The sequence below is a fragment of the Panulirus ornatus genome, chromosome 48, assembly GCF_036320965.1.
Source record: "Panulirus ornatus isolate Po-2019 chromosome 48, ASM3632096v1, whole genome shotgun sequence".
Lineage (NCBI taxonomy): Eukaryota > Metazoa > Arthropoda > Malacostraca > Decapoda > Palinuridae > Panulirus > Panulirus ornatus.
Window position 1 is genome coordinate 23,529,454 of NC_092271.1, and position 24,181 is coordinate 23,553,634.

The 24,181-nt window shown below is 43.9% G+C and overlaps 1 protein-coding gene across 1 annotated transcript in view; it reads right to left on the minus strand.

The window, feature by feature from the left end:
* LOC139764019 (corticotropin-releasing factor receptor 2-like) overlaps nucleotides 1-24,181 on the minus strand; it is a 69,979-nt gene that overhangs the window by 32,435 nt on the left and 13,363 nt on the right. Inside the window, exon 3 of the mRNA XM_071690487.1 lies at nucleotides 6,576-6,701. Coding sequence (XP_071546588.1) covers nucleotides 6,576-6,701 — 126 coding nt within the window. The remainder of the gene's footprint in view (nucleotides 1-6,575; nucleotides 6,702-24,181) is intronic.

Genomic DNA, 24,181 nt, shown 5'->3' on the forward strand with positions numbered 1-24,181 from the left:
ATGGTACACTGATCATGGTGCGGTACACTAGTGGTGATGGTACACTGATCATGGGACGGTACATTAGTGGTGATGGTACACTGATCATGGTACGGTACACTAGTGATGATGGTACACTGATCATGGTACGGTACACTAGTGGTGATGGTACACTGATCATGGTACGGTACACTAGTGGTGATGGTACACTGATCATGGTACGGTACACTAGTGATGATGGTCCACTGATCAGGGTACGGTACATTAGTGATGGTACACTGATCAGGATACGGTACACTAGTGATGGTACATTGATCAGGGTACGGTACACTAGTGGTGATGGTACACTGATTATGGTACGGTACACGTGATGGTTATGTTACATTGGTTATAATACAGTGGTTATGGTAGACTCATTATGGTACACTGGTAATGGTACATTGGTTAAAGCACTGTATACTTGGGTCTGAACTACGAGTTAGGTTTCATATCTGCGACTCACCACTTGATTAATTAGGTTCGTGAACAAGATGTGGATCCAAGGGCGTCAGAAATTATATTTTATCTTTTATACGTTTATTCGGAGAGATTGGTTGAGGAAAGAAGTGGAGGGGGTGGGGGAATGATTAAATTAGGGACCACAGTGGCCAAAGGATTGGGTTGTGAAGGTAAGGGGGTCAAAAGCAATAGGATTCTGTCGAAGTATTTTTGGGATCTGTGAGTGAAAAAGACCTGAAATGTGACCTGAAATGTGTATTTATGTGAAGTGTATGAAATACTAAATAGTGAAGGGAAGCAGTGAATGATAAAGATGTAAGTAGGAGGAAATGGATGATTTTTCTTTTTTTGAGAACTGTACATAGACGGAAAAGAAATGATATTAAAGAATTGTATATTCCAGTCAGCCAAGGTTGCCTACCTCCAACCACCATTTCCAGATTCCAGAAGAAGGAGGGGGGGGGGGGTCACCACACACACACACACACACACACACACACACACACACGTGACCCCTAGACTTAATCAAACATATCCAATTTTCGTTCATTACCAGTAGAAGAAAAAAAAAAGTATTGACTTCTATCCATTGAAATTGAAATTAGATTAAGCGTTAGGGTCGGTACGGTTCGGTGATTTACTCGTCTTTGGCAGATTCAGGTTAGCGTTCCACGTGTGGGGTTATCATATATATATATATATATATATGTATATGCCATTGTGATCAAGTATCGTACCGTCGTGCTCAAGGATCGTACCGTCGTGCTCAAGACCCGTACCATCGTGCCGAAGGATATGCTCGAAACGTTACTGCTAAAATAATGAAACCAAGTCTTGTATAATTAGGTGACCTGTACTAATCGGGATATGTGTACGGAAAGGTTATATAGCGCGCTTGCTGACGGATAAATTCTCCGATCACTGAAACATTTGAATTCATTAGTAAAGGTCGGTGGCTATCGGGAGGCGATGTATCGGACGGTGGAATCGGGAGACAGTATCGGGTTGTTGAATCGGGATGCCATCTACTGATCAGTAAGGACGAGAATCGAAATCGTCCATCGTCTGTTGATAAGTCGCTGAGACAAGATTTGGTGACGACATGATAAAGGTCAAAACATGATCCAGTTTATGTAAGGTCGTCGACCAGCTCTGCCGTAGCTCTTGGCTTTCACTCCTCAAGCGTCGTCTTTTTCCTCCCCCAAACATCCAAGGCCAGCAACGCACGCTCTCTCTCTCTCTCTCTCTCTCTCTCTCTCTCTCTCTCTCTCTCTCTCTCTCTCTCTCTCTCTCTCTCTGACACACTCACATACACATATTGTCATTACAGTTATAACCTTGTTATAACCTTCTCCTTCCTTGAGCACGTGAAATGCCTTGTGGCCAATTCGCTTCGCTTGCTCGAAACCATCCCGAACCCTGTGTCCGAACAGTCCGAGACAGAATGTTCAGTACGGCTTCGTTCAGATGCCTTTCATGAATTTCAGGACTTCGTGTACTTCAAGACTGCCCTCGTTACTATACTTCTTATTCTACGTATAAACGATAGCAATCATGAACCCTAAAGACGGCGTCGACCAGAAAGGTTAAAGTTTCACCGCGTAAACGGCAGTTCCCGCGTCTTCTGGTCGTTTGTGTTCGGGCATGTGAAGCAGTGAGTGAAGCGGATACAGAGTGGACGCTACCCTGCTGGTCGGCGGCCGGGATCAGTGTTTACAATATGGTGTGTGTGTGTGTGTGTGTGTGTGACGACTCATACAGTGATAGCGAGGAGATATTTCGCTCTAGTGACTCGCTTACCTCCCATATAAGACCACCTCATAAGTCAACAAGCACTCTTGAAACGGCAGGGAACGCTCTCTAGCACCGAACGGAACCTGTGGGGAAGAATACTCCAAACGGACGAGGAGTCTCGCCCTGGGGGAAAGGCTTGGGTGAGTGTTACAATCGTACTCTTCGGGAGAGTGACGCGTTCTCTTTGCTGAATGCGCGAATTGGGCTACGTTGGCGCAGTGTTCATTCGTCCGTCTGGGGGTGTCTGTCCCATACACATGGCAATCCTCAAAATTTAATGATGGTAGACGGGGATTTGAGTAACATACGAGAGCCAATCAGGTCGTGGAAGAGCGCGTCCAAACAAGCGGTCGGTCGTTCGGTTGTTTAACCTCGAAATTGTCGATAATGTGGCAGACGTACAAACACAGAAACATACATACGCACTCACAGTCCCATCGACACGTGCACACGCATTAATAACATACATACATACATACATAGACCTACATGTATCTGAATAAACGTGAGAACACACACTATGCTTTCCTCATGTTTTGTTTAACCGCATAAAAGACTTGTTGTCCACGACTTGTAGAATCCAGAACGGGTCACTCTCCTCACACAGTTACAGTTTACGTTATACAGTTTGCAGTTTATGCAGTTAAAATTCACTTTATGCAGTTACAGTTTGCTTTATACGGTCGGGTTTGTGCGAGCCAGGGCGGGTTGGAGTTTTGTGCAAGTACAGTAGTAAGTGCTGTATGGGGGATCTCTCTCTCTCTCTCTCTCTCTCTCTCTCTCTCTCTCTCTCTCTCTCTCTCTCTCTCTCTCTCTCTCTCTCTCTCGGGTTTTCGAATTAGGATCTCCGACACTGGTGAGAGACTGCGGTATGAGTCTCTCCCTCCACTCACCATCATGCTCAGTACAGAGAGACACAGCACCAAACGCACCTTCGTTCCATAAACCTGAAATTCAGACTTGACCCTCGACCGACACATCACATCTCCTTCAACACCACCGGGGCAAGTCCAAGGCCAGGGTGAGGGTGAGGGAGGGATGTGGATGACTGGTGGAAAGAACGATACGAAGAAAAATGGAGGAGTAACATAAATATGTGTTCATGCAACGGATGGACACAGATTAGTCCAGTTCTTTTTTTTTTCTAACAGTCTCGTTCAGTTGCCAGAGGCTGCAGCCTTTCAGGGCGGGTGTGGCTGCGTCAGTAGGTCCTCTTTAGCCCACAGTTGATATTTATATGCACTCTGGATCCCTCCAGCACCCCAGGTAACGCCGTTATTGCATAAACGAGGTCGTGTCCCTATTTCCGTATGTGTGGTTACCTGCGGTGTGTGAGAGTTAGGGGAATGAGGCGTCGGGCCGGGAGGGGGAGGAGTAGAGGGAGAAAGGTTATAAAGTTAAGCTCTTGGCAGTGAAATTGTCGCTGTGGGTCACGTCTTCCCCCGTATAGCACTGTTCGAGTTTTTTTTTTTTTGTTTGTTTGTTTGTTTGTTGGTTGGTTTTCTTTGGGGAATTCACTTTTTTTCGTGGTTGTTATAGCATAGCGTTTGCACAGAAAAGGGAGTTTGGTGAGAGAGAGAGAGAGAGAGAGAGAGAGAGAGAGAGAGAGAGAGAGAGAGATTCACTATATTGGAATGACAAACCTTCAAAATCTGATGTGTGTTAATATTTCAACACTCAGCTCTTGAGATTTAATCTCTATGTCTTTATTAAAACGATTTCCTTTTTTTTTTCTTCTACGGGCAACCAGTGATATTAAACTTTTAAAAGACAGCGCGATTCACTGTTGACAAGTACTTCACCCTTGCCTAGTTAATAGCCAAAGAATCATTAATGGTCGTTGGCCTCTTGTGGCCTGTTATATCTTACAATGGGTCATAACGCTGTGAGTGAAGAATATAAAAGTACTCCTCCACTGAACTTGGCCAGTGACGGAACACTGGGTTTATTGGCTCTTGAAATAGCGCTTGAGAATTGAAAGAGTCTGATTGGACCGGCAGCCTCCATCTAGTTATGTTTTCTTGATCCCCTTTGAACACCTTAGTACTTCCCTCGAGCACGACGGAACGACCCTCGAGCACGACGGTACGACCCTTTAACACACAGTATTACCCTATAGCAAGACGGTACGACCCTTGAGCACGGCAGTACGACCCTTCAAGACGCCAGCACCACTATTGAGCACGACGGTACGATCCTTGATCACAGAGGCACGGCCCTTGGTATGATGGTTAGGTGAAAATGGCTCGGTCATCATACCCAACGTATACACAAAGGTTATATACTCTTGTGCCTTCGGGTCGTACTGGAGTTCCAACGGTGGAAGAGGAATCTTTTGAGTTTTTTTTATCACATATGTAATAGATTCACAAGACGCGTCACCTCAAGTTGAAACATCGCATACAAATACATTTCAAACACATTTCAGAACCTCACTTACATTTGCATATGCCTCACACCGCCCCGGTTTGTGTTTTTACCAGCGTCAGACGAGGTGACTGTTGTCATAGATGAAGTTCCTTTTCAAATTGGTGCAAATATGTATTTCCTGCCATATGATATAACGCTTGATAATCGTATTTGTTAATTTCTTTGACGCAGTATGAAATATCTGCATGTAATAGCAGTCAAACTATTGCCCTTTGTGTTGTTAACAGCTGAAAAAAAAAGCTTTGAAAATTCACGTGAATTTAAAAGGGACTAAGTAATTCTTTTGTCAACGCCTGGTGATGTTTACATTCATGCATATTTCATATGCATAGAGATATCTTGTCGACTAGAAGTGGGTTTGAATAAACTCTGTTTTTGTTATTTTGTGTATGTAAGTGTGTGTGTGTGTATGTGTGTGTGTGTTGGGTTAAATGAGTATTATGTTGGCATTTTTTTATTAAATGTCTATTGTGTATGTACTGTTGAATTGATTGCTTATATGTTTAATCTTCGATGAAAGGGTTATATGTATATGTGTGTGCTGTTGTATTAAATGGTGATATGTGTATGTATTGCAGGATAAAATGGCTATTGAATGGCCCTTATCCCACAGTGTGGGACATGCATTTCAAACGTACTGGACAAAGGTATTTTTTGTTATCATGGGGAAAAAGTTTGATTATAGTATTATTGCATCATTAAGTCTCCTGATGAAAGAGACAATGTTTATATGGAAAAGCAACACTGCATTGATTACTTGTGCCCCGGGTGACATTCGATTAATCAGGATGCGCCAGGTGACACTTCATTAATCAGTGGTGTGTTAACCACTGGTGTCTGGGGTGACACCATTAATCAGTAGTGTGTTAACCACTGGTGTCTGGGGTGACACCATTAATCAGTAGTGTGTTAACCACTGGTGTCTGGGGTGACACCATTAATCAGTGGCGTGTTAACCACTGGTGTCTGGGGTGACACCATTAATCATTTAATATCATTGCTTTGATGCACTCGTTCAGTCTTCATTTGAACACGATGGTATTACCCTAATCCCTCTCCTCCAGCCTCTTACCCGATCACAGTATTTCCTCTGCCTACTGTTTACGTTCTTCTTTCGCTCCATAGCTTTTGCTGCGCTGTCTAATTGGCATAAATTTGTGCTCATTGGTTAATTGGGTCATTTATGTGACACACTGCAAATGTGGGGGGGGGGGGTTTAACTGAAGGATGCACCGTGATTAGTGTATCTGTTAATTGCCCTCGAGTGGCTTGTATATATGCCTCTGTAATTGGGAAGATGACAAACAGCCTACAGAGGCTCGTTAGTACGCTCATTACATACAGAATCATTAGTCATGGTCATATTATCAAGAGCCATGTGTATGTTAGTTGAGGTAAGGTCTTTCTTGAATCTAACATCGAGGGTTTTCCTAACCCAACCTAAACTTGACCTGAAGGGGATCGTTAGGGCGTCTTGAAAACGACAGCTGGAGCATCGCTGATGAGGTAGGGTTTCTCGGTTGGCTGGGGTTGGTGTGGATGCCTCATGCCGTGCAGTAGATGCTGGGGGAAGGGATGCGAATGACACAACATCCCTACGAAGCCTGCAGACGGCAGACGTATGTGGATGATAACAAGAAGAAGAGTCATTTCGAAGTGCACATTGACCATGCAAAGTATTGAAGTAAATGTAGTAGGGATGTAGAACTGGTTAAAACTTCTGATCGAAATGTACGTACAGAAGGCGAGGCTGAAGAGGAGAAATTCGAGTGTAAACAGAGGGAGAAATGTTGACATATAGAAGCGCTGTTTGGACAGTGGTTCCAAGACCAAGACGAGGTGATGCCTCCGTTTCTGTAGGCGACCTCTCTCACCGTCAGGATAGTTGAGGAGGTCCGGGACGTCGCTGAAGACGGTGGCACACGACTCCCGCACCGTCGACCCCGCCTGCGTCGCCGGCCAGCAGTAGAGCGTGTCCCAGGTGGCGTTACAGTACACTCCTGTAGGAGGAGGATGGTAGAGTGGGTGTTAGTACCAGCAGTACAGCGTTACAGTACACTCCTGTAGGAGGAGGATGGTAGAGTGGGTGTTAGTACCAGCAGTACAGCGTTACAGTACACTCCTGTAGGAGGAGGATGGTAGAGTGGGTGTTAGTACCAGCAGCACAGTGTTACAGTACACTCCTGTAGGAGGAGGATGGTAGAGTGGGTGTTAGTACCAGCAGTACAGTGTTGCAGTACACTCCTGTAGGAGGGGGTGATGGTAGAGTGGGTGTTAGTACCAGCAGCACAGCGTTGCAGTACACTCCTGTAGGAGGAGGATGGTAGAGTGGGTGTTAGTACCAGCAGTACAGTGTTGCAGTACACTCCTGTAGGAGGAGGATGGTAGAGTGGGTGTTAGTACCAGCAGTACAGCGTTGCAGTACACTCCTGTAGGAGGAGGATGGTAGAGTGGGTGTTAGTACCAGCAGCACAGTGTTACAGTACACTCCTGTAGGAGGAGGATGGTAGAGTGGGTGTTAGTACCAGCAGTACAGTGTTGCAGTACACTCCTGTAGGAGGGGGTGATGGTAGAGTGGGTGTTAGTACCAGCAGCACAGCGTTGCAGTACACTCCTGTAGGAGGAGGATGGTAGAGTGGGTGTTAGTACCAGCAGCACAGCGTTACAGTACACTCCTGTAGGAGGAGGATGGTAGAGTGGGTGTTAGTACCAGCAGTACAGTGTTGCAGTACACTCCTGTAGGAGGAGGATGGTAGAGTGGGTGTTAGTACCAGCAGTACAGTGTTGCAGTACACTCCTGTAGGAGGGGGTGATGGTAGAGTGGGTGTTAGTACCAGCAGCACTGCGTTGCAGTACACTCCTGTAGGAGGAGGATGGTAGAGTGGGTGTTAGTACCAGCAGTACAGTGTTGCAGTACACTCCTGTAGGAGGGGGTGATGGTAGAGTAGGTGTGTTAGTACCAGCAATATAATCATGCGTGCACTACGCCGCGTCTCAGACGTGTAGCCCTTGATAGACAACGACTCATCCTGACATTTAAGGCGCTCCCGGTAAACTGCCTGTCACGCGATCTGCCTCAGAACGAGGCTGTTACAGAGGTGTCGTTGGAGCAGAGAGAGAGAGAGAGTAACACATGTATTGACCTGTGAAACTGGTTGTTACTCTCATGATCACTTAAAAATGGAGATTACCACGATAGTTCTTGTCGTAAAATGGCAGAATTTAAATAATTCTCAACGGGCTAGAGGTAGAAAAAAAAGAAGGTGGTAATTAGCTGAGGTGTTGAAGGATAAAGTAGATCCCGTCAAGGCCTGTATAATTACGTCGTCACCTCTCGAAGAAGCTTCAGAATTTTTCCTTGGCCCGAGAGGGATATTGAGCCCGGAAGGAATTCCTTCTTCGGGAAGGCGTTTCGGTGATTGTACCCGGGTTTCCTGGGAAAGCTTTCATTAAACGCTCTGGTGGTGATTTTCTGAATTGTCTTTATGGCGCCGTTTCGGCCCTCCTGAGGGACTTTATCTGACACGATGGGATCTTTATATGGCAGCTTTGTGGGCAATAAGGTATTGTTATGACGTCATTGTGGCCATGCTGAGTACGCTTATGACGTCGTTGGGGTTTTTGATTATATTTCTGTATTTGAGGAATCTGTCACTAAGTGTATGTTGGAAAGTCAATTCATGAAATATCTGTCGAAGTTTAGAAAAGTACGATATAGGTAACGAGAGTATAAACAGTGGAATAAAATGTTGAAAGTATATAAACAGTGGAATGATATGTTGAAAATATATAAACAGTGGAATGAAATGTTGAAATTGCATGAACAGTGGAATGAAATGTTGAAAGTATATGAACAATGGAATAAAATGTTGAAATTATATAAGCAATGGAATGAAATGTTGAAAGTATGTAAACAGTGGAATAAGATGTATAGAATATATAGCCAGTGGAATGAATTGCTAAAAGTATATAAACAGTGGAACTAAATGCTGAAAGTATATGAACAGTGGAATAAAATGTTGAAAGTATATAACCAGTGGAGTAAAATGTTGAAAGTATATAAACTGGAATGAACTTGAAATATGTAAACTGGAATAAAATGTTGAACGTATATAAGCAGTGGAATAAAATTTCGAAATTGTATGAACAGTGGAATAAATATTGAAAGTATATAAACTGTGGAACAAAATGTCGAAATTGTATAAACAGTGGAATAAATGTTGAAACTATATAAGCAGTGGAATATGATGTCGAAATTGTATAATCACTGGAATGAATGTTGAAAGTATATAAACAGTGGAGTAAAATGTTGGAATTGTATAATCAATTGGAATAAATGTTGAAACTATATAAACAGTGGAATGAAGTGCTGTGAGACAGAAACAACAGATGTATAGATCACAGCAAGATCATTTCCATGTTGCTCAGAGCAGAGAAGGATGCAATATGGATTCTCTCCCAAGAATAATTGTGTGGAAATCACTTCGTCTTGCTACAGACCCGAGCATCTTCGGTCGTCCTGATTAAATCCTTCAGAGGTGAACTGCATATCCATGTGCGGGGGAGAGACTCCCGTATATGCAAATGCGTCGCTAACAATAGCTGGAGGCGAGTTAAGGAATTCTCTTTTTTCTTTTTTTTTCTATGAGCACCATCGTGGGAGAGAGAGAGAGAGAGAGAGAGAGAGAGAGAGAGAGAGAGAGAGAGAGAGAGAGAGAGACTGCTAAATATTGTATGACAAGGTCTCTTCCAAGCACTAATGCCATTGGGCTCTCGACTGAAGGAAATAGACAATGAGAGAGAGAGAGAGAGAGAGAGAGAGAGAGAGAGTGCTTCCCTGCGAGTACCTGATGCGATATCTTGTCTTGGCAGAGAAAGAGAGGGAAAGAGAAAGATTTAAGAAATAGTTGAAGTCTGGCCATGCCTTTCTCTCGATTCTGTGCTCTCCTCACGCGTGTTCGTCGGCACTAGGCAACAGAAACAGTTAATTAACAATCGTCCAGGGTCAACAAGTGCCAGCAAGACTGGTGTGATTGTCGGCACTCAGAAATACAGTCATTTACTGACACACTTGTAGCGGTCTGTACGGGCTCGGCTAGCCTCGGTACCGAACTGCGACATGGGGACGAGGGATCTCTGGTATCAGGGAGTGACGGTGGCGGGGAGGTGGATGGGATGGTAGAACCAGACGACGGAGGCATAAGGTAAGTTCGACTACACTGAATCGTGTTTGCCTACCGACGTTACTTCTCCAAATTGAGTTAGTCGTCCAAGGTGACAAAAGGCAACCTCAAGAAAGTCGGTGGATTTGAGCCTCCTACGAGAGGCATGGGACTAAGGGCGACATCACTGGCCCTGGGACACAGTTGGAAGAGCGTCTGACGTGCATGGTTATGGTTATGGCCCGGTGGACGTGTATGGCGGTGGTTATGGGTAGTTGTGTCCTCTTGAGAGCGGCTGCCAACTGAAGTTATCAGGAGTAGAGTCATCGACCTCTATATATGCGTGTGTGTGTGTGTGTGTGTGTGTGTGTGTGTGGTGACACGCGCGAGTTGAGAAAGTCACCTACAGCTGTAGGATCATCAAGGGACTGAAAGGAGTCCAGTCTCGCCAAGGACCCCATCTCTAGGTCCAGGGGAATCCGTTTCAATTTCACCTGCTCCTGAGCGGAGCGCTGGTAGCCTCGAAGTTGTAAAAAGGTCCTTGGATTGTACGACAGTAATGACGGTTCACAACACACATTGTTCTTGGAAGGTGTTGTTGACATTTGAGCCAAAGGTGTTGAATCTCATTAAGGGGAGACTTTTCAATACTTGTCACTGGGGGGTGTCCACGCTGTTGGTGTCTGCCTGACGCTCGAGAAACCGTATGGAGACTTTCTTTCATGTCTGACATCGCGTCACATACACAGTTTCCATCAAGAGGATTTGACAAAGCGGAGAGAGAGAGAGAGAGAGAGAGAGAGACGAGGTGTGAAAAGAGCTTATAATTACTATCCACTAATTACATGACTGATTACGGTATAGAGGGGGAGACGGGTCGCTGGCCGAACAACAAAACACGGGAAAGATCCTGGACAGTATTGTAGAAGCTCATTTGTCTTAAAGATGCAAGCTGTTTCAAGAGAGTTTCCGTCTATTCCTGAACCAGTTCCGTAGTTCGAACAGAGAGAGTTTGTACTATCATTAAAAGAGAGAAATGACTATCCCTTGTTCCTGTTGGATATATTTCGAAAACTGTTTACAAATGATGCTTCTAGCGGTTGCTTTGATGTTTATACTTCGAAGAGATGTAAAACCTTTTAGCTAACGAGGAGGTGAAAGAAAGAATAAGGAACGTCTCTGTGTGTGTGTGTGTGTCTGTGTGGGAGAGGAAACAGATATATGACTGGAACGTACCTGTACGTGTGTGGTATTCTATACAGAGCAAGAGACGTATGTCGTCTATTCTGGTGTACTGAATGTCATTTGTTACATAAGTTTTCTGTGAGACGTTCATAAGGATCAAAGCTCGTGCGAGACCTGTGGGTTAGGGTCTTTACCTCCAAGTATACAGACAAAGAAATGAGAACTTATACATGGCATTATCTTCACCCATGGGTGAACATGGGTGAAGATTGGGGTGGAGGGGATGTCCGTAGTCGACCCAACCCACAGGGGAATCTGTAGTCAGGGACTTGGCACCTCACTAACACAGAAATGAGCTTACCAGGAATGTCCATATCCGGGGACATGGTCCTAAATGACTGACGTGATAATCCTACCAGGGGTGTCCATAAACCTGGACATGGCCCTAAATAACAGACCTTTTAATCCTACCAGGGGTGTCCATAAACCTGGACATGGCCCTAAAAGACCTATCGACCCTACCTGGAATGTCCATAAAAGTGGACATGGCCCTAAATAACAGACCTAATAAGCCTGCCAACTTTCGGTACTTTGAGAGATCAGTGTTTGTCATTATGACACACATTATCAGAATATGGCCTTATGGGCTCATCTACATAGAAATGTTGCCGGTTCGTCTTCATTACCTCCCTCGCTGGTGACGTTTGGCAATCTGCTCCGTCATTGGAGAGAGAGAGAGAGAGAGAGAGAGAGAAGGGGGAGCATAGGAATACATAAGAAGGACTGATGACATTATGCCTATATAATGATGCTGAATATACTTCTGTTCTTGATAGCTAAGGTTGAGGTAGATCAGTAGGGACTCTCTCTCTCTCTCTCTCTCTCTCTCTCTCTCTCTCTCTCTCTCTCTCTCTCTCTCTCTCTCGGACAACACCCACTTGCAGGACAGAAAATGGAAGCACTACCTTAAACTGCTGAGATAGAATGAACGTGGAACTTTACAGGAATGAGTGAAGATTAATACAAACGACCACAAAATGAGTTATTGTATGGGAACCTGTCTGTATAATCTGGAAATAAAATAAAATACGTTAATATATATATATATATATATATATATATATATATATATATATATATATATATATATATATATATATATATATATATATGATAGTGTCAATATTTCAACTTTGTCGAGCATTTTTTCTTCTAGTTATGTTATTCTCCAGTTAATTGGAAAACTTTCTTTGATTAAGGCAAACCATCAGTTTCCCACTTGATCTCAGTATATTATTTCATCTTACACTGTGTCAGAACAACATACTTCAATGAATCCCCGCTTCGTTAACAATTAACAGTGCTTCATAACCTAGAGCACTGGGATTTGGTTTAATTGCGAATGGAGGTCTGATTACGACATCAGAACATGAAGTTTTCTTCCTCTGTCGTATCAGTTACGTCGATGTTATGAAGGTTGTAAGGTCTGCTTCTAACTTTTCGACCCTAATTGGACTTTTAAGAATTCATAAACCTCTGAAAAAAAAAAAGGAGAAATACTTCCTCAATATTATACAAACTGGTTTTAAGGAACTGTTTATATCCAGGTTTTGAAAATTCACCGAATACGTTTGTCTGACCTTTGAGTTTATTGTTTTCTGATAGAGCAATATGCTCTTTTTTTTTTCGATGGGAGCAAACATATTAGTTGTTTGGCGTCTAGTGAATGCTATATATATATATATATATATATATATATATATATATATATATATATATATATATATATATATATATATTTATATATATATATAAAAGAGAGGGAGAGAGAGAGAGAGAGAGAGAGAGAGAGAGAGAGAGAGAGAGATTATTTTCCCCGAATAGTCATGACCATAAGCTTCTTCCTTCATCATCACCACTACTATGATGATCACCATCATCACCACCACCACCACATCACTATCTAAAAGAGCCACCAACTTCACCATCCTCAAAACTGTAGACGGGAGACCCAATCCCCAGCACAATCACCATCACCACCATTAAGACTGTAGACGGGAGAGCCATCATCATCATCATCATCACCATCATCATCTTCATCATCACAGTCATCATCATCATCATCATCATCATCATCATCATTATCGTCATGTCTACCACAACGACACTCAAGTCTTTGTTTACCAAGAGCAGCTGATTGATATTGACCCGTGTATCTCGGGTTTCTCTCCTTCCCTTTCGTCTATTTCCCATTTTTTCTTATATCACATCATCTTCTCAATATAACCCGTTTTCTCTAGTTACCTCACGAACTTACGTCTTCTATTTTCCTTGATGTATATAACGTCAAGTGTTGTGTCCCTCAGACGGAGTGGGTGTTTCCCCTTGATTTCTAACCTCCTCGTTGGGTCACTGTTCCCTTTCCTACCACCTCATTTGGCCTCTCTAGATTGATTTAGTGCGTGAAATGATACGCCATTTCGTGTCACTTTGTGAATCTGTTACCAGGCCTACACACACACACACACACATACACACACACACAGGTAATACATCATACCATACACAATCGAAACGCACCTCACACGACTCATTTCTTTTGACTCTTAAGTTTTCCTGCGGTGAACGCGACGCGCCGGCCCTGCCAAATGGCAAAATCTTGTCGTACGATTATGGGACTTCAAGACAGAAGGAATCAGAAGTGTAGGACACCTCCTCGTGCCGTACAAATGGGTAGTTATAAAGGAGTAAATTACATGCGCGGAATAAAAAAAGGAAAAGTCTACGGAGGGTATAACCCACGTTTGATTTACTCGACGATTAAGTGGCTTGGTAGGTAAAGGGCTATGTTTGGGATATACTCTCTCTATCTCTCTCTCTCTATCTCTCTCTCTCTCTCTCTCTCTCTCTCTCTCTCTCTCTCTCTCTCTCTATATATATATATATATATATATATATATATATATATATATATATATATATATATATATATATATATACACACACCTGTGTCTTAGGAAGTAAACACACAAAACACATGTAAAAACAGAGAAAGGAAGTGGAAGCGAGGATAGCCAAAGGATTTTAAAGCTGGCTCTCTCTCTCTCTCTCTCTCTCTCTCTCTCTCTCTCTCTCTCTCTCTCTCTCTCTCTCTCTCTCTAGCTATATAGATAGATAACCCGTGACAGGCGCTAGAGGGACCAGTCACTGCCTGGAAAGCAAAGCATTAGGCGAGACCCGCCGGGGGAAAATGCTGAATGCAGGATTGAATATCGCTTTTAGTTGAACATTGGAGGGCGGGAGAGAGAAGGAGGGAGGGAGGGAGGGAGGGACAGAGACTGGAGAAATCTTTCCTATATTTTTCCCCACCAACCCGTCCCCATTTTCCTCCTATTTAGCTGAGGTGACCTGAGCAGTTGAGCGCTCCTCTTCCCCTCCTCCCATTTCAGAGTTACCCCCCAACCCCACCCCCCCCCCCATTAAAGATCCATTTATCACGCGCTCTCTATCACTCTTGCGCCTTATCCTCGGGTTGGGGGAGGAGAGAGAGAGAGAGAGAGAGAGAGAGAGAGAGAGAGAGAGAGAGAGAGAGAGAGTGGTAGGAGCTGGTAATGGCCAAAGGCATATGATACTCAAGACGTATATTGGCGCCTTACGTCCTTAGCTACGCGTTTACGCGCATCGTCTGAGAGTACGATAATAATAGACTATCATTTTTCATCCTCGATATACGAATTTTTTTGGTTCGAGATGCGTCGTGAGTTTAGCTTATCTTATCTAATTGCGTCTTCGTCGCACGAGTTGCCTAGATAAGGCGATGCAATGCCTCCCGATATGGAATGTATCTTGATAAAGATGATCGCGGGGGAGAAAAATGATGCGCAATAGATAAGGGAGACGCAGAGGGAGAAGAAGAGAGGGTGAGGGAAGGGAAGCGAGAAGAAATAGAGAGAGAGAGAGAGAGAGAGAGAGAGAGAGAGAGAGAGAGAGAGAGAGAGAGAGAGAGAGAGAGGTGCTATTCTTCCCCATAAGAATGTTCAAACTCTCGCCACGACCAAGTGGGGACCCCGCGGGTCATACTTACTGTTTAGTGCCCTGGGCCCCAAATTAACGGCAAAGTAAATTACGTAAAGGTCTAATAAGATTGATTAATTGATGAATTAGGCTTAGGTACTATAAGGGCAAGCTAAATTACGGTGAAGGTCCAATGAAGTTGATTAACCTATCTATTAAGGTCTAGGTCGTCAGGGACGAAGGAGTCTTGCAGGCATGGGATAGACAATATGGGCGGATAGGGGATGGATAGGCAGTGTTTAGGGATGAGTGCAAAGGACGACGTGAGATATGGATCGGTGGTTCGGGGTGATTACAAGGAGCGAGTGGGATAGAGAGTGGTTAAGGGAGAGTACGAGGAAGGGAGAGGATGGGAGGAATAGGTACGAGGAAGGGAGAGGATAGGGGGCGTGTTGAGCCGGGGGACGTAGTGGATAGGGAACATCCACATATATACGATCCACATGTGGAGGACATGGCTCATTGACAACGCTCTAACCCAGCCATTTATGATTCCGCACGAGTAATTACATTGACACACACACACACACACGCACACACACACACACACACACACACACACACACACACACGCACACACACACACACACACACGCACGCACACACACACACACACACACACACACACACACACACACACACACACACGCAGCTTCGAAAGATGGAGAGACAGAACATCCAGGCGACATACAACATTAAATGAAGGAAGAAACTTGTTAAAAAAAAAAAAGAAAAATGAAAATGAGAGGAAATACTTCTACAGTATATGACTGGTGGATGAATTAGATCAAATGACTGAAGACGCGTTTGATGGAGACAGCAAATAGAAATTATATAGAAGTTGTACGATAGTAGAGTGCGTTTGAGATATGGGGGCGCCCCCACGAGTGTGAGTCTCCTCCCTCCACAGTAAAAGCAGTTCATTACCAAAATACGTAATCACACACATGACTAAATATGTTAATACACATGAAATGACACAGTACTTCAATCATTTTCATATTAATAATTTGTCCTGTTGTTGCACAGCTTCTTGTTAATGTAATTCCAAAAAAAATAACTCCACAATGGCAGTTCACTTTGGGGTTCGGTTTCAGTGACAGTCATGCATAAATGTGATTGGTCAGCCACATCATTCGAGGACAATTAGATTAGTATCACATTTTTCTACACTGACGCCCACACTAGCCTTCAAAGGGCGTCCAGATGTCTCTCAGAAGAACTAGAATTCAATAGATTTTTTGTCGTCGGAGTTATAAACACGACAAACCCAGCCCATAAGATTTTTTTTCCTTATTGGTTAACTTGGGGTAAGATAACTTCCCTCTTTAATGACTTTCTCTTGAAAATATATTAAAAACCAATTTAGTTACCTAAGGTGGAGATGGGTGCCAACTTCCCTCTCTCTCTCTCTCTCTCTCTCTCTCTCTCTCTCTCTCTCTCTCTCTCTCTCTCTCTCTCTCTCTCGGTAGAGTTAAATAAACCCGAGCTTCAGCAGAGACATTCATGTAGGTACATATAAAATAACTCCATTTTCTCCCAAATTATTTTCCTGTTAAAATACACACGTAATTAGATTGTTCATATTGATAACTTTATTGACGGCGGGCCGATAGGAGTTCATGCGTCACACGTATCACAACATGAACACACACAAAGCTGTTCATCTATGCGGGAAATGAGCCGTGGAAACAAAAAAATAATATGAACCTTTTTTTTTTCTAGTTGTTCCTTGAGGATAGGAGTAAAAATAGTGATCAAAGTGTATTAATTAGTCATATGTATATATATATATATATATATATATATATATATATATATATATATATATATATATATATATATATGTATATATGCATGTATATATATCGCTCGAGATATGGCTCTTTCGCACGGCCTGTCTCTATTTTGTGAGAGGCCAGATTCAGCCTTATTGACGGGAGACATATATTGGCTCTCTGTCATCAACCTCAAATTAGGTCAGGTCATCAAAGCGGGAGGAGAAATCTGTGTGGTCAATTAGTTGTTGACAATGATGTCATCTGCGACACAAGAGACTGTACTCTGATGGAAATAGACCCATTTGGACACAATGGTGCGATCTTTGAGCACGACGGTACGGCCTTTGAGCACGACGGTACGGTCTTTGAGCACAACGGTACGGTCTTTGAGCACGACGGTACGGCCTTTGAGCACGACGGTACGGCCTTTGAGCACGACGGTACGGCCTTTGAGCACGACGGTACGGCCTTTGAGCACGACGGTACGGTCTTTGAGCACGACGGTACGGTCTTTGAGCACGACGGGTTTATTGATGTGGTCTTTTTCTGATCTGATTCCATTGGGGGGAGAGAGAGAGAGAGAGAGAGAGAGAGAGAGAGAGAGAGAGAAAGGGGGACAATTTATAAAGGTCTTGACATCGTAGGCAAGGGTCGTACCGTCGTGTGCTTAAGGGCTGTACCGTCACGCTCAGTGGGGTCGTACCGTCATGTGTTCAAGGGCTGTACCGTCAAGTTCAGTGGGGTCGTACCGTCTTGTGCTCAAGGGCTGTACCGTCAAGTTCAGTGGGGTCGTACCGTCTTGTGCTCAAGGGCTGTACCGTCACGCTCAGTGGGGTCGTACCGTCATGTGTTCAAGGGCTGTACCGTCAAGTTCTGTGGGGTCGTACCGTCTTGTGCTCAAGGGCTGTACCGTCACGCTCAGTGGGGTCGTACCGTCGTTATCTAAGAGGTTTAAGGTTCCTTTCCAAAAGACAAATTGCTTAAATTTGAATCGCCTCGCTGGGGCGTAAATCCTGTGGCTTTGGTGGCGGCAGCAGGGCGAAAATACTCCCCAAGTCGATAAATGGGGAGGAATAATTTCGCCCCACTTAACTGGGTTCTTCCATAAGGCAAAATTAGAGCTGTCTCTTTTTTTTTTTTTCTTTTTGATCCCGAGGAAGAGTGAACCTGGTTCGAATCCCGCTGTCTGGTTGGGCAGTATGTGTTCTGTGGGTACTACCCATGTATCTATCTACCTGTCTGATGACGTAGATGATGACAAAGAGGAGGTGGGAGTAAAAGGGGAGCTGCCTGCCCGGCTGTGATTCTGTCTCAACCAGTGTCTCTGTCTGTCCGTCTGTGTCTGTTTCCGGCGTCTCTCTCTCTCTCTCTCTCTCTCTCTCTCTCTCTCTCTCTCTCTCTCTCTCTCTCTCTCTCTCTCTCCAGCTATGTATCTATCTATCTATCTATTTATCTATCTATCTATCTATCTATTTATTTATCTATCTATCTATCTCCCTATCTATCTACCCATCTCTCTATCTCTGCTTCCTGTAACAGGTTCGGGAAGGTAATATTTCACATCTCGGCCGCCCTGGATCGTAATGGCTGCCTAAGTTCAAAAATGGCTAGAGGAAAAAAAATAATTCGAGAGATTTGTTACATCAGTAATTAAGAAAGAAATATGTTGATTTAGACTAATTTACTCTATAATCACAGGTTAATTGTATGAAAAAAAGTCTGCGTCTAATTATGCGCACTCGTTTCTGCTTGTGTGTGGGGTTGTATTATTATTGTGGTGGGAAGGACATACAACATTACCTGAAATATATAACGTCATATTTCTTTAAAGTTGAGACTAAAATGAATGAAAAGTCTTATTTTGGAAGTGTCATTATGTATAATGATTATATTCCTCCCCCCCCCTGTCTCCCTCCACCCTGGTATAACTCTATGATAAGGTTATAAACAATTTAGTTTACGACAAAAGTTTTTATTTTTCGGGGTTGGTGGTGGTGGATGGGGGGGGGGGGGAGATTATTTGCTCCACAGGATGTTCTGGGTAGAAGCGTCTTGGTGTTCCTCTAGAAAAAAAAAAGAAAAGAAAGAAAAGGGTCCATTGAATGCCCACTTTTTCCAGTTCGTTTCTGTAAAAAAAAAAAAAGGGGGGGGGAGAAGACAAATGTCGACATACAACACCTTAATTACATTTGTACTTTTGATTTGTATGAAATGTAACTCGAAGTTTTGTTCTTCTCCTTGATTCTTTGCGAGAGAAGATTGATGGGGGCAACATGTGTGGCTCTCTCTCTCTCTCTCTCTCTCTCTCTCTCTCTCTCTCTCTCTCTCTCTCTCTCTCTCTCTCTCTCCCCGTCAGTAGTTCACCTATCGGCCTTTTCCCCCACGTGGAGCGTATCCTTGACCACTGCAATATACCCTCCACCCCCTGGTAATGCCGTGGTCCTGGAGGGTTCTCTGGTGATGGTACATTCAGACGCACGGCCAGGACCAGGTACGAGAGAAAAGCGCCCCCCCCCAGCTATTGTGAAATATAAGAGGCAAGTTATTGGTGGCACTTGGAAATAGTTTGTCAACAAGCAGTCGATTAGGCTATGCCATCTTTCCCTCCCGCGTTGACAGTGGGTGAGGCCTAGGGGGTCCTGGTGGCCGAGACAAAGCCAGGCACCTTGGCTACCCCACCAGGTAAACAAACCTGGAATGATGTGGAAAGAACAGGACCTGAACCTCCAGGTCCCGACCCTTACTATATACCTGACCTCCAGGTCTCGACCCTCACTGTATACCTCACCTCCAGGTCTCGGCCCTCACTGTATACCTCACCTCCAGGTCTCGACCCTCACTGTATACCTCACCTCCAGGTCTCGACCCTCACTATATACCTCACCTCCAGGTCTCGACCCTCACTGTATACCTCACCTCCAGGTCTCGACCCTCACTATCTACCTCACCTCCAGGTCTCGACCCTCACTATATACCTCACCTCCAGGTCTCGACCCTCACTGTATACCTCACCTCCAGGTCTCGACCCTCACTGTATACCTCACCTCCAGGTCTCGACCCTCACTATATACCTCACCTCCAGGTCTCGACCCTCACTGTACCTCGCCACGCTTACGATACTCACCTGCCAGAGGCAGAAAATCATTGTCCATTGTCTCTCGTTTATTGGAGTAGATACACTTTATCTGCGTCGCTTGTGGTCATTGAGAAACGGAATATATTTGTTTCGAGGATGAAAATGAATGGAAATACACACACACACACACACACACACACACACACACGTGTAAACATAAACAAACATACACACGCGCGCGCTCATACACACATCACCCAGAGACAAGAACACGCAGTGGCCGGTGCCTTCCTCTTCGTCAGTTCAAATCAAGATCCAGATGATGAGGATGACTTCCATGAATCCCAGTATGCGACGTGGAATGGAAAGCCATTTTATCAGCATCGAGATATTTTCCTCCTCTCATCCGTGATGTTGGAAAAGACGACCGTAGGGGAATTAAATCATTTTGAACCTGGGAATTATTGGCGTTTATGAATGCTCTATAAGCGTGTGGGTGTGTGTGTGTGTGTGTGCATGTACACACACACACACACCCACACACACAATGGAGAAATGTAGTTGGAGAGAACATAAATGTTTGGACGTATTTTTTAATATATACATATAATCTACATTGTTCTTTGCATGGGATTAACTGATTTTCAAGGTATTGTACCGCAGTCCATTATTCACGTCTGAGGCTTGAAGAACCGATGCGTTGTATTTCGTTGATGATAATACTGGATCCTAGATGCGTTGTATTTCGTTAATGATAATACTGGATCCTAGATGCGTTGTATTTCGTTGATGATAATACTGGATCCTGGATGCGTTGTATTTCGTTAATGATAATACTGGATCCTGGATGCGTTGTATTTCGTTAATGATAATACTGGATCCTTGATGCGTTGTATTTCGTTAATGATAATACTGGATCCTTGATGCGTTGTATTTCGTTAATGATAATACTGGATCCTGGATGCGTTGTATTTCGTTAATGATAATACTGGATCCTGGATGCGTTGTATTTCGTTAATGATAATACTGGATCCTGGATGCGTTGTATTTCGTTAATGATAATACTGGATCCTGGATGCGTTGTATTTCGTTAATGATAATACTGGATCCTGGATGCGTTGTATTTCGTTAATGATAATACTGGATCCTTGATGCGTTGTATTTCGTTAATGATAATACTGGATCCTGGAGGAGTGTAGAACTGTAGTATCGGCCATTTCCTTCTTTTTCTTTTTATCTTTTATCAGTGGGCGACAGAGAATGGCTCTCTCTGATGAAATATTAAGATAGGGGAATGTGAGGAGGAGGAGGAGGAAGAAAAAGAAATTGTAAGTGAGATTTAGTGTAGTTCCCCCACTATTTGTGCTCCGTCCTCAATGGTGGGAGGAAGGGAAGCGAATTCCACAGCCTCGATGGGCGAGGAAAGGAGGAATGGTGTCATAACGGTCCATCCTCGTGTGGTTGGTCGTCACAAAGAAAACTGTGGGAAGCAGCCGGTAGACGCGCGTGCAGCTGTGCCAGATCGTAGGATCATGGGGAACATAGGCAAACGGCTCGCGAAAGCAGTGGCCCAAATTAGTACCTGTAGAATAGAGATAGAGAAAGAGAGAGAGAGAGGGGGGGATCCGAAATCCCTGTGGATGGCTCTCTCTCTCTCTCTCTCTCTCTCTCTCTCTCTCTCTCTCTCTCTCTCTCTCCAGAAAGAGAAATGTTTATGTATGTTTTGTGATGATATTCCAGATGTAATTCCAGGCCAGACGCAGTACATGGCACTCGAAAAAGGCCAGAGAGAAAATGGAATTAAAAACACACCATTCAGGATAATACCTTCGGCTTGGAGTCACGTTCCTCCGTCCAAGTTCTCTTTACACTGGGTCTTGCTCCTGTGGCAGAGCAACGCTGCTACATCATTTTCCGCCTCTTCAAAAAGAAGAAAAAAAATTGTCCTTTTCATGTAAGATTGTCCTTGATCTCATTTCAGTTTTGTCCTCTACTTGGTTGTGTGACTTAGGAGCTTGGTTTTTTTTTTTTTTTTTTTTTTTTTTTTTTTGGTATAGTGGCCTTAGAAATGTCTTGGAGGGGATGGGTTGGGTGGGGGGGGGGGGTTGTATGCGAGTATGGGTGTCAGCAATACTGGCTTATGTTAGGAGCTGACATGTGGGTAGACGAAGCTTTGACACTAGTGAGTGTCAGCGAGGTAGACGTGTCTGGTAACAGTGACTGTCAGCAGGAGAGACGTGTCTGTTAAAACAGTTTTGTCAGCAGAAGAGACGTGTCTGGTAACAGTGACTGTCAGCTTGGTAGACAAGACTGGTAACAGTGACTGTCAGCTAGGTAGATAAGACTGGTAACAATGACTGTCATCGGGAGAGACGTAACTGTTGTCTGTGATACAGAAGATGACAATCTGTTCCCCTCCACCCGCCACCACTCCACGTCCCGCTGTGTTCCATCATCAAGTCCCATCCTCTTCAGCGAGGCTGTTCGTATAACATCGGGTCTAAACCCGTCCAGAATAGAACGTATCATTTGGGACATCATATTCATCTTTCTTAAACCCCTAAACCACCCCCCCCTCCCCGGGATCTAATCTCTCTTCATCGCTTAAATCCTAAGGGAAAGAATAAAAAAAAAAAAAAAGACGATCAAAAAGATCTTATCTCAATCCTCCATCATCGCCCTCAGAGCCATTAGTTATGACGGAGGTGTATCTTTCTTTACCTCCCTCCTCCTCTCCTCCCCCATATATTTATACCTGTGAGAGGTGGAAATGGACTACGTTTTTTTTTATGTTATTTTGGATCCCACAAAAAAAGAAAAAAACACACCATCATGACCTCTCATATATTTTAAGATGTTGGTCCCCTTATAACGTGGGCCAAAAAGATTATTTCTCCCAATATTTGAGTATTGATCCATTTCATATCATTAACAACATTGTCTCTATGTAACTATAACTCTCTGGGCTTGTACAAAAGAATCAATAGATGGTATTACTGATCCTTATGGAGGGTAGAAGGATGATATATCTATATATGGCTACAAACACCAGTCAGCATATAGACCAGATCTGATAAGACGTCTCAAAGAAATGCCATGATTGTGGTTGGAAATGCACAGGGCCGTGCACCGCTTCCTGTCGGGGAATGCATCAGTGCATGGTATATGCACATCACCTACACACACACACACACACACACACACACACACACACACAGCATAAAGGATGAGGTCTGTCAAGTCACGTCTTCGTCGGCAAATGTTTGAAAGACTTGGAGAATTTCTTTTACAAGTCTTTTTATGTTTGTGGCAAGTCAAGAGGTGATCCAAATTGTCTTGACTTTCACTAATTGTTCTGGGGAGTTGGTCGACCATCTCTTGAGAGTGTGGGGGAAGAGGGGAGGAAGGGGAGGTGTGTAACTGAGAATTTACGTATGTGTGTATAATGGTTTGCAGCTGTGAAGGTGTAGAAGGGTGTAAGTCATGAGGGAACGGAAGGGTGTAAGAAGGTTGATATTCATGGGGTGTAGGAGAGAGTATGATGTGTGTCTCGTGATGAGGGAAGGTATAGGTCTGTCTCTGGGGGTTGTGGGGCGCTGTTTCTCGACTCCTGAAGGATTTAAACCTGGTGGGATTGTAGGATGTGTATTTCTGGGGAGTAGAAGGATTTATTCTTGGGGTGTAGGAGAGAGTATGATGTGTGTCTCGTGATGAGGGAAGGTATAGGTCTGTCTCTGGGGGTTGTGGGGCGCTGTTTCTCGACTCCTGATGGATTTAAACCTGGTGGGATTGTAGGATGTGTATTTCTGGGGAGTAGAAGGATTTATTCTTGGGGTACACTCTGAGATGTCTATCTACGTTTAGAGTAGTATATCTATAGGGAAGTAGAAGTTGTCTCTGGGGGTGTAAGGTGTTACATCTCTAGGTCTTGAAGAAAAGGCCTTATCTCTGGGGGTGATACAAAAAAAAAAGATACATCTCTAGATAAGCGTACAGAGAGCTTGTCTGTGTAGTGGAAGGGTTTGGTGTCTCTGGGGGTGCAAGGTAGGTATCGTCTCTGGGGTGATGGGGGAAGGGGCTTACATATGGGATGTTTTGGATGGTTTCCCACTGACAATTCCACGTTAAGTCTCCAACATGAACCTGAATTACCTCAAGTCCCCGCGAGACCTCCCTAACTTTACTCGTCTCCCTAACTAAGT